Raw genomic sequence first — 11,836 nt, forward strand, 5'->3', positions numbered from 1 at the left:
GTTCTCTTATCTCCAATGCCCATGTTTTCCCCACTGAATTGCATTGCTACCCTTAGGAAATTGCTTCCTTTAACCAGGTACTTATTCTCAAAGAACTCTGTGAAGCAGGCGTTTGGCATGGGAACAGAGCATTAACAAGATGATGAACTGTGTCACCTCTAGCATTTATTATAGATTCTTATGTAAAGTGAACTATAATTTTGTTAAATGCAAAATTGTTTTCAAGAATAGCAGAATAGGTATGATATACAGGACAGTTGTTAATAGAGTAATTCCTAAGGGTTCTTATCACAAGGAGAACATTTTTTCCTTTTTTTCATTCTTTTCTTTTTATTGTATCTATATGAGAAGATGGATATTAGCTGAACCTATTGTGGTAATCATTTCACAATATATGTAAATCATGCTGTACCTCTTAAGCTTATACAGTAATGTATTCCAATTATTTCTTAATAAAACTGTGGGAAAAAAGAAAAGTAGAAAAAAAAGAATAGCAGAATACATGCTGAATTATTAGTTCTCTGAGATCACAGAATGAGACAGTCCTTTGATTGACATTTTAGATAAATATGCAGATGAAGACACGGAGGCCCCACGAGGTGAGTAACTTACCCCAGTCACACAGTTAGTAAATGGCAGAAGTAGGCCTCAGACCCTGGCCTTCCTGACTCCAAAGAGCCTGGGATCTTTCTAATACACCAATGGTTCACACCTTCAGTGTGTATCAGACTCATTATAGAGCTTGTACAAACTCCAGGCACCCAAGCTTCAAGTCAGAACTCAGTCAGAATCTCTAGGGTCAGTACATCTGGGTTTTTTGGGTTTTTTGTCTTTTTAAACAACTTCTCAAGCAACCCTACTGTATGCAAAAATGTGACAAACTAGTACTACACCAGACTGCCTTATGGTTCTATAGAGTGGTCCTCACTAAAGCAGTAAAAACTTCTAGGTTAATTCTTCATTATCTTACGGAAGTTAGTAGTGAACTAGCAAAATCCTAACGTTTTGTGAATTTTGTGAATCTTTACATTAGGTATGATGGGTTTTTGCCTTAATTTACATGCACTTATTTGTATTTAATTGTTCTCAACTTAGATTATATATAGCCTTTCTTAATGTCTTTCTTGTTCAAGAGCTAACCTGCAAAATTCGTTGATTTGCTTTTACTCAGCACTCTAAAATTTCTATGATAAATGTTACAGGCTCTCTTTTTCATTGGGATGCCAGATATTCCATAGAGATTGCACTTTAGTTTAAGGGATCTAACTTTTTTTTTCACAAAATAAAAATACTAAGCAAATTTTGGTTGGTTATTGTGACTAAATAATACAATTATATTTGAAGAGAGGGAATCAGTAAACTGAATAAAGATCAAAGACTCTCATGATTAGAAAGGAATGATTACATTTAATAGCCGTCAGGAGGTAGTGACTCCTAGATGCCTCCCAAGTTAGGTCATGTGGATAACAAATTGACTGTAGAAGTCCAAGTGCAGGGCCTGTACATTGTTTCAAAAGCATTATATAAATGTCATGCCCTCCACTCCTTGCCCAATTCCTGCTTCTAATAAAAATGCAGTCTTAGTCTCTGGCCACAGAAGTCATACCTAAGGAGTTTATTGAATCCAAAATGTTCTCTTTCTGTCAATTTTCTTACTTAGGATTTTCAAAGTTTCTCTCTTGCCTCTGAGCTATAAGTAACTATTGCCATAATAGTCTCTCATGTTTAAAAAATAAATTGAAAGAGAGAGAAATACTTGCCTGTATAATGTCAAATCAATGGAAGACTCCTAAACCTTCCAAGAAAAATGTATTGCTTTGTTATCAGTTTGAAATGCTTAGATCACCTCACAGCTGTTATCTTTCAGTGACCACAGAAATGTGTCTTCCTCCTGTCAAGAACATGGTTTCCTAAAATGGAAAAGCAGCAGTCCTGAGTGTTCAAAAATAGCAAGTAGTTATTCAACGCTTTACCATCTCAGTCCTATGCCATTAAATAATATATGAGAAGGAAGATTATAAACTCTTAGAATCTAAAATAATTATATTAAGTTCTTTATTGGTGGGCCTTCACTAAAATTTTTGAAATTTTATTTTTTAGCTCATTTTTATTCCACGTATTTTTTCTTGCCTTTAATAAATGTCTTATCCAAAAAAAAAAAAAAAAAATACTTTCAGAAGGGCTGGTATCTATTGAGGATCCATTTGCATCATTTCATCTGTCATTTAGTCTTGTCATTATTACAAAAGAAAAGAGTCTGCTCTGAGCCTTTCCATGCCCCCTCCCACCTTGGCAGTTAATACAGAGGACCCAAGGGAACACTGTGTCTTCTTTCAGCAGTAGTTACCTGCTATCTTTTATTCCACCAATACAAAAGAGCTGGTAACCAATTTCAGGAATCAAGCTCCCATTTATGGTTCTATTACTATTCTTACAGTAATTAATTTCAATTTAACAAGCGAAATTTGAGTCATTTCAATGAACTGGGTGCTGTCAAGGATAAAGAGATATAAGAGAATCAAGGAGTTTACAAGCCAGAGGGTGAAATTTAAGCCCAGAATTTTAAAATGGACATGAAATTTTGGAGTCACTGTTTCTCTAAGTATGGACCTGGACCATCAGACCTATCTGTGGAGATGGTTAAGAAATACAATTCTTGGGTTACATATCAAAACCTACTGAGTCAAGGTCTCTGAGGGTGGAGTAAGGACATCATCTTTAATTGGTCCCTAGATTTTTCTTATGCCAACACAGTTTGAAAACCACTGATGTCTTGTAATTGCCCTGGGCAGTTAAAAAGGGAAATGAGTCATACAGAATTGTTCATCAGTTATTTAACAGTCCAACTAGAGAAGTTCTCATCTTGGGTTCAGTTAAAATCAACTATGAAACTATGTGAAATGCAAACTCCTGGGCATGCCCCAGTGATTTCTTACTTGGTGATGATGGAATGGGGTCCAGGAATATACACTTTTAAGATGCATACTAGTGATTTATCTTTTATTTATTTATTTGTTTGTTTGTTTGTTTATTTATTTATGGCTGCGTTGGGTCTTCTTGCATACTAGTGATTTCAATGCAGTTCACTTGGGGGATAACACTTTGAAAGGCACTGACCTGTTACATGGCAGTTGGCTGTAATCTCTAGCACTCTATTTAGGATGTACCAACATTTAAGGAGAATTATTTTGTTAGAAGCTACAGCTGTATGCTGAGACTCCAGACAAAGCAAGTCATATTATTAGGCCTGGCTAATATAGTAAAATGGGACCCTAATTTAGCACTGTGGTTTGAGTTGATGCAGCCAATTTATTGATTTATTTCAGCTGATTGTAATCAATCCCAATATCAGAAAACTTAAACTTCTTTTTTTTTTGCGGTACGTGGGCCTCTCACTGTTGTGGCCTCTCCCGTTGCGGAGCACAGGCTCCGGACGCGCAGGCTTAGCGGCCATGGCTCACGGGCCCAGCCGCTCCGCGGCATGTGGGATCCTCCCGGACCGGGGCACGAACCCGTGTCCCCTGCATCGGCAGCCAGACTCTCAACCACTGCGCCACCAGGGAAACCCTTAAACTTTTTTTTAAATTACACTATGTTCACTCAGATATCCCCTCTCATTTGAAAATATAAATCCATAAATAGGGTGTAGATTGGGACATTGTTTCCCAAAATAGTAATTATCTCCTAAAATAGTAATGCTGTAACTGTATTTTGGTGCTGTTCAACATTGCACAGGTGGTCTGAAAGTATAATACAGTATAACAATAGCCTCTGCCTTTTAAAGTCATAAAAACCAAAGGCAACAGAAAATCTATGTATGGCATCTTACATCATCCATGAGCAGCCCCATTGCCAGAAGGATGGACACAGGTCATTTTCCACGTCTTGCTCTCAAGCAGCCATAAGTCATCACAGGCCAAAGTCAGACTCCACAGAACCTTAAATAGATTTCTTATGAATAAAATCTATCATGACTCAAAAAAGAGCCTTCTACAAATGCAGTTATTAAAAAGTGGGGTAATTGTACAAATGTTACATAAATTTATCCCAAAAAATCCTGTGTTTGTTGTACAATTAACACAAACTACAAAGGAAAACATTTGACTGGGAAAGCAAATACTAGCATGCTTATGATCCATTATGCCTGTAGAGCTATTAAATGTCTTTCTGAAAGAACCAGAGTGACCTTTTTTGAGAATGTCCCTCAGATACCTTTCAATCCCAGATGTCAAAAAAGCATTGAGGATTGACCTAACTTCTGAATTATTTTCAGAATTATAGTCACACTTACTAAAAAGGCCGACCTTATACTGCAGGAAAATCATAGCTGCAAGACAGAAGTATATTATCTTGCCAGGTCAGTACATGGATTTTATTCCCTTCCCTAGTTGGCTTCATTTAAATTTCCATGTTCCTCTGAACATGGTCTTGCCTGATACAAATGAGACATGATTTCTCTGAATACCTGAGATCAACTTCTTATTACCCAACAGAAAAGCGTTGGGTAGCTCTCTAATGGGGAGGAGAAGCCTTCTGTTAAGGATCAAGCAACAGATGAAAACATTCTTTGGGGGTTAAAAGGGAGAAAAGGATTGTTCGTCTCCACTACTATATTACTATTAAAAACATAGACTAATTTTCTCTGCTCTTAACCTTTCTAAACATTTAACCTTACTTTTCTCGTCCTCACAGTTAACATACCATACCAATACTACAATAAAATTTTATTTTATCAAAGTAGGTTGGAGCCAAGATCATTTCATTAAAATTGTTATTTTCTGAGAAAATGGAAAATACAAATTTAATCTGAGAACTTCTGTGTGGAGGGGAAACTAGAGACTCTGTTTCATCTAAATAATTGTAATAAAAGCTAAAACTGCCAGTGCTCTTTCCTTTTCCCTGTATAAATAAATTAGAACATTAAAAAATCAACGAAAATCTTATAAAAAGTACATGAGCTCATGTAATCCTCTTACTAGACAATAACTACCATTTATATTAGAATGAGATAATATAAAAATTTTTTTGTTTTACCCATTACAAGTTTTCTCAATTTGTTTTTTTCTAATTATCTTTGTGCTTCTAAGACATCTTGTTAATCTGGTACAATTAACCAAGTTGTTTTGAACCTGTGCTCATGAGACCTTCTTAAAGGCTGGTGATTTTGCTGGTAATTTGTCAAGGCTGTGTAAAGGCTGGTAATTTTGCACTGAAAACAATATTTCCCAAGCAGAAATGGAAACAATCATTATGTATAAACCTGAAGCTGCCTTGGAAGGGAAGAAAGGATGGCACAGGATAAGGATGACTTACTACCCCTCCTTCACCCTGCAGGAAAAGTTCAAAATACACTCCTTACTGGTTATTGGAACTGACTTTTTCAAATTCTATCAAATTAAAAGGAGCAGGAATTATACTAAGCTGACCTTGAACTGCATGCAATACAGCAAATGGTTGAGTCATATTATTACAACTAAAACCAGTTTTTGAGAATTATAATGAAACAAGTCAGTGAAAACAAGAACAGTGTGATGGTGATGATGATCTTTGATGATTTATATTTGTGTTTTAGCTGTTTGAAAAAGTCAAAGAAGTTTGTCCAAATGTGCATGAGAAGATCCGAGCTATTTCTGCAGATCTCAATCAGAATGACTTTGCCATCAGCATGCAGGACATGCAGGAGCTTCTTTCCTACACAGACATCATCTTCCACTGTGCGGCTACTGTGCGCTTTGATGACCACCTGAGGTACATCCCCATTCCCCTCTCACGACTTGTATTATACATGTGTGTGCACATGTGTGTGTGTAAGTTTCTCTATGATTTCCATTTTATTTTTTTTTTAATATTTATTTTATTCTTTGCTGCATGAGGTCTTAGTTGCAGCTCACAGGCTCTTTGTTGCGGCGCGAGGGCTTTTCTCTAGTTGTGGTGTATGGGATTTCTCTTCTCTAGTTGCGACATGCGGGTTTTCTCTCTAGTTGTGGCATGCGGGCTCCAGAGTGCATGGGCTCAGAAGCTGTGGCACACGGGCTTAGTTGCCCGGCAACATGTGGGATCTTAGTTCCCAGACCAGGGATCGAACCCATGTCCCCTGAATTGGAAGGCAGATTCTTTACCACTGGACCACCAGGGAAGTCCCTATGATTTCTTTTTGTTAAAAAAAGAGAGATTCTCAATGAAAAAAAAAAATACAAAGGAGTAAAACTTCTCCAAAATCTTACTATCCAGAGTTAACCATTTAATATTGTGAAGACCATCCATTTCAGCTTCTTTTTTTTTTTTTAACATATTTATTTATTTATTTTTGGCTGTGTTGGGTCTTTGTTGCTGCGCACAGGCTTTCTCTAGTTGCGGCGAGCAGGGGCTACTCTTTGTTGCAACGAGCGGGCTTCTCATTGTGGTGGCTTCTCTTGTTGCGGAGCACGGGCTCTAGGTGCGTGGGCTTCAGTAGTTGTGACTTGCGGGCTTTAGAGCACAGGCTTAGCAGTTGTGGCTCACGGGCTTAGTTGCTCCGTGGCATGTGGGATCTTGCAGGACCAGGGATCAAACCCTTGTCCCCTGCATGGCAGGCAGATTCTTAACCACTGCGCCACCAGGGAAGTCCCTCAGCTTTTCTTTATGTATCCATAATAGAATAGATTTATGTTCAATTTTACCAAAAAAGTGGCATCACATTGAGAATGATGTTTTTTGCAACCTGTTCAATTTTATTTTTAGATATCTTTCATTGTCAATTGATATTCTATTATAACTTGTAATGACTACATGACATTCCATTGTACATGTATATAATATACTCAACCTGTTCTGTATTGGTGGATGTTTTTTAGAGTGTTCTCGCTTTTCGCTATTACAAACAGCTCTGCAGTGAACATCTGTGTCTAATACATTTTTTTCCCTTTGGGTAAATTCCCAGAAGTAGAATTGTTAGACACATCCTAGATGTGTCCAGGTTATGAACAGTTTATATTTTGACATATAATGCTAAGTTGCTTTCCAAAAAGGAGGTATTAATTTATGCCGTTCTTGTGCATATGAATGCTCATTTCTAACACCCACAACAGTACCATATTATAATTCTTTAATTCTTTTTATCATCATCAATATTAATGCAAATAGCATTGCATATTTTGATTTCTGTTTCTTTGATAATCAGAAAGGTTGAAAATGTTTACATGCTGATTGGCATTTTATTCTTTTGTGAAATGCCTGTTTATGTTCTTCACCTATTTTTTCTCTTGAAACATTGTTTTCTTATCAGTTTTAGGACTTCTTGGAAGATTTAGCGTATTAACTCTTTGTCTTTTATAAGGCTCAAAATATTTTAACAGTTTGTCATTTGTCCTCAGCTCTATTTTATTATTTACACAGTTTTTCATAATTTCTTCCAGTATTTTTATTGTTTTATTTTTACACTTAAATCTTTGACCCATTTAAAATTTATTTAGCTATAAAGAATAATAGGAAAATTCCATAAAAAAGAAGAGCGATGTAGGTGTGAATGTACAATATTTTTTAATTGCCAAAAGATGGTTATTTTTTAAACAGTATTTATTAAATGATTTCTTTTCACTTTTTGTTTGAAAGGAAACTCTCATAGTATATTAAATTCCTATTTCTGAACTCTTATTCCATTAATTAGGCTTTCTCTTCCAGTACCACAGTATTTTAATGACTACGGTTCTTATTTTATTAAGCAACTATACACACATTTTTTCTTTTTATAGAATTTTCCTGACTATTCTCACCTCTTGATTAAACTTAGAATAAATTTGCCAAGTTTTTTCAAGGGTTGGGAGTTTGATTGAGATTACCTTGAATATGCAGATTGATTTAGAAAAACAACATATTTAAAACATTGACTCTTCCTATCCAAGAACAATATATGCCTGTTTATTCAGTTTTTCTGTTATGACCCTTAATGAAGTTTTATCATTTTCTTCATATAAAGCCTATTCATTTTTTATTAATTTGATACATGTTTTAAATGTTCTTTTTTGAATATGTGCCTTTCTTCCATTATAGTCTCTAAGTTTTGTTTCTATATAGGAAAACTAGTGATTTTTTTATATAACTTTTATAAGTGGACACCTTACTGAATTATGTTATTGTTCATTCCAATTTTTTCAGCTGCTTGTTTGTTTCCCAGACATAATCTGATAGTCATTTAGGGATTGCCTTTGCAGTGTTTGTACTTATTAATTAATTTTATTTTCCTCTCTAATTATAAGGCTGGAACTTCAGAGCAGTGTTAAGCAGTAGTGATTGTTGACATTCTTCTTGGCCCAACTTTAAAATCAGTGCTCCTTACTTTTCACCATTAAGCGTGACACAGGCTAGCAAATTAAAATATACATTTTTAAATCATTTTCTTCCTCTTTTAGTGAATTTATAAAAATTGAATTGAAAATGGATATTGAATGTCATTTTTAAACTTTTCAAAAAATATATATATGATCATGTTTTTTTTTCTCTTTTTGAGTTAGATTAATAGGTTTCCTAATTTTGTATGAAACATGTATTTCTAGAAAGAACTATTTCATTGTCATCACATGTTTATATAGCTTTGTATTCTATTAGGTAAAATTTAGGATTTTGACATCTTTTTTTTATTGAAGTAAAGTTGATTTACAATGTTGTGCTAATTTCTGCTGTACAGCAAAGTGATTCAGTTATACATATATATAAGTTCTTTTTTATATTATTTTCCATTATGGTTTATCACAAATATTGAATATAGTTCCCTGTGCTCTACAGTAGGACCTTGTTGTTTAATCATCCTGTATGTAATAGTTTGCATCTGCTAATCGCAGACTCCCAATCTGTCACTCCCCCACCCCCACCTTGGCAACCACATCTGTTCTCTATTGACATCATTATTTATGTCTGACCTGTACCTTTGCAATAGAAACATATTTCTCATTGTATATTCACTGTTGCGCTCCTCCAATTTATTTGAATTTTCTAATTTAAGTTAGATGCCTAATTTATGTTTTTCATTCTTTTAATGGCTGCTTAAGAAGCCCCTTTATAAATTCAGAGGATTGCGATTTTTTTCCTTCCGGTTGATTTAGAACCACGTGACCTCTAAATGCAACATGCATCATAGGATTTATGTGCACAGAAAACATCATCAACATATTATACATTCCAAGTATCACATAACTTTGTGGCTGTGACCTGTACTTTTCTTTCTGGTCCTTTGATGCAGCCACAAAAATCAGATGGATATGCCAGTTATTGGAGTGGGTGCAGTTCCAGCAAAATGGGATGTGAGTTGCCTCACTGCATTTCCTTCTGTCTAATCTTCTCCAGACATGCTGTGCAGCTTAACGTCACTGCCACCCAGCAGCTCTTGCTCATGGCCAGTCAGATGCCAAACTTGAAAGCCTTCATACACATCTCTACTGCCTTTTCAAATTGTAACCTGAAGCACATTGATGAAGTCATCTATCCATGCCCTGTGGAGCCAAAAAAAATCATCGACTCCATGGAGTAAGTTGGGTTACATGAGGGGGTGAAGGGTGGGCAGACTGTTGTTCTCTTTGTCTCTTTGTAGTCGTTCATTTATAAGGTAACAAAGTGAGACACTCTTGGAGCAAAATGCTTCGAAAGGGTGCCAGCTTTAACTCCCTGTCCTTGCTATTCCCTCCATCCCCGGTGGAGAATATAGTGCTTGGTGATGGAGCAGGGATAGGGGTAGAAAAGTCCTACAGAAAAGTTGTCTTGAGTAGTTTAGGATTGCATGAAGTACTTGAGGGTACTTTACATGGAAGTTGTTTCTCAATTCTCAGTGAACTCAGCATTGTTACTAGATAAGGGAAGTATCATACATAGTATAAACGTTCAGAAGAAAAGTTTTGGCATCAGACTGGCAAAGGTACTGCAACTTACTAGCTGTGTGACCTTGAGCAAGTTCTTTGGCCTCTCTGAGCTTTAGTTCCTTCATTTGTAAAATGGGGCTAATAATAGCCCCTGTCCTTATAGTTGTGATGATAAAGTGAGTTATATAAAGCAATTATTGCAGTGCTAGGGAGTGTTTAATAGCAGTTAATCAAAAGGTTAATAAAGAAGAACTAATAAAGAAGAGAAATTTCTTCCAAATCTGGTAGAAAGTGTTGGTCTCTTGCTCTATTCAGCTGAGAGGCACTTTTCTTACTGTACTGTTATGCATGAGAGACAGAGGTCTAGCATTTTTCTCTTTTTGCCAACTAACAGGAACCACTTTCTTTTTAGGACATGGCCCTGGTTTCAGAATAAGTATGCTTTTCGTTCTGCCTCTTCATTCTTCTGTTCCATTTACCAAGTTTACCTTGTTTTGTTTGTTTTTTAAAAAGACTCTGCATAAAAGGTATTATAGCAGAGAAAATAGACCATTTCCTGGTGAATTTGTCATATTTTAATTTCTTATAATACTGTATCTTCTATTTAAGATATACTCTTTAAAATGAAGTTTTAGCTAAATCAAGAGTTTATTCCCTTCAGGGCAAACATTTTTATCTCATACAGCTCTGATAATATATTTTTTAACCTGTCATTTAAAAATATCCAGGACAAAGAAAACTGAAAGTCATCTAAAGGAGCAGGAGGTTGCTTAAGTTGCTAATAAATGATGATGTGCTTAATTGGTGCAAAGGAAACTTTCAGAGTCCAAAGTTTGTCAGGATAGTTGGAGAAAAGACACTGATGCCAAAGTCAGTGCAGGAAAGTCGATGTCTAAAGCCTTGGCATGTTTTCAGGATGGAATTGGTTTGTCATTTACTCATCCCCTTACAGCATTGTCTCTGGGTAAATGTGGTGTTTATGGATGTGATAAGCCCAGGAAAGGAGCACAGGCCCATTTGATTCCTGACCCTGCCACTGAGATTCCAGAGGCTCACTCCACTGTTAACCCCCTAACCCCTGACAGACCTTAGCACGATTTGAGGAGGGATCTCTGAGAGGTCACCAGAGAAAAGAGCTAGGAAATGGAGATTCAGTTCACCCATTCCATACCACTTCCTCCCTCCCAAACTGTGTCCAGATGCTCAAAACCCCCAGATTTCAAAGAATAAGCTCACCGCCCAGAGGAGGATTTGATTTATAGTCAGGCATTTGGCACTTTCCATACTCCCCACTATATGTCAACTGGTAAAGGCAGGTAATGAATACATGATTGATTATCAAACTGTAATTGACATGGGTACAAAATTTATGTCTCTCTGTCTTGTACTGCTCTCAGAGAAGAATTATTTTAAAACATATATATATATATATATATATATATATATATATATAATTATATTTTATCTCAACAGAATTCATTTTGAATGCAATTAAGGAAATAAAGGTGCTTTTTTTTAAACAGGGGGAACATCATTACTATAATTTATTTGTTCAGAATTTTATACTAAGGACCATCTGTCCAGCCCATCCCTCTCAGCCTTCCCCTTACATTTGTGCTGCAGTCACACGGAAGTACTCACCCCTCTCTCTCTTACCTCTCTGCCTTTGCTTAGGTGGTTCTGTTTCTAGAGACTACTTCCACCTCTGCTTCCCCTGGTGAGTTCCTATCCAGACATCAAAGCTCTCCCCTCGGAGCCCACGGGCTCAGGTGGCCGTTCCTGGTGCTCCCAGAGTGCTCATCTTCAACACTGTGCTTAGCACAGGTCTTTCTAAATGTCTGGTTATTCGTCTGTATTCCCCAGTGGACAATGAACTTCTCAAAGGAGGAGAGTATCTTTTGCTCCTTCTTGCTCTCCAGGGCCAGCACATAGTAGGAACTCAAATATTTGCTGAATGAATTAACACTTTTTTTTTTTTTTTTTTTTTTTTTTTTGGTAATGGGGCTTTT

At 36.3% G+C, this 11,836-nt stretch overlaps 1 protein-coding gene across 1 annotated transcript in view; it reads left to right on the forward strand.

The window, feature by feature from the left end:
* The window catches only part of FAR2 (fatty acyl-CoA reductase 2), a 132,414-nt gene that overhangs the window by 97,511 nt on the left and 23,067 nt on the right, over window positions 1-11,836 (forward strand). Inside the window, exons 3-4 of the mRNA XM_024733524.1 lie at window positions 5,573-5,748; window positions 9,319-9,498. Coding sequence (XP_024589292.1) covers window positions 5,573-5,748; window positions 9,319-9,498 — 356 coding nt within the window. The remainder of the gene's footprint in view (window positions 1-5,572; window positions 5,749-9,318; window positions 9,499-11,836) is intronic.

This window comes from Neophocaena asiaeorientalis, unplaced genomic scaffold, assembly GCF_003031525.2.
Source record: "Neophocaena asiaeorientalis asiaeorientalis breed wild unplaced genomic scaffold, Neophocaena_asiaeorientalis_V1.1 scaffold150, whole genome shotgun sequence".
NCBI classification, from domain to species: domain Eukaryota; kingdom Metazoa; phylum Chordata; class Mammalia; order Artiodactyla; family Phocoenidae; genus Neophocaena; species Neophocaena asiaeorientalis.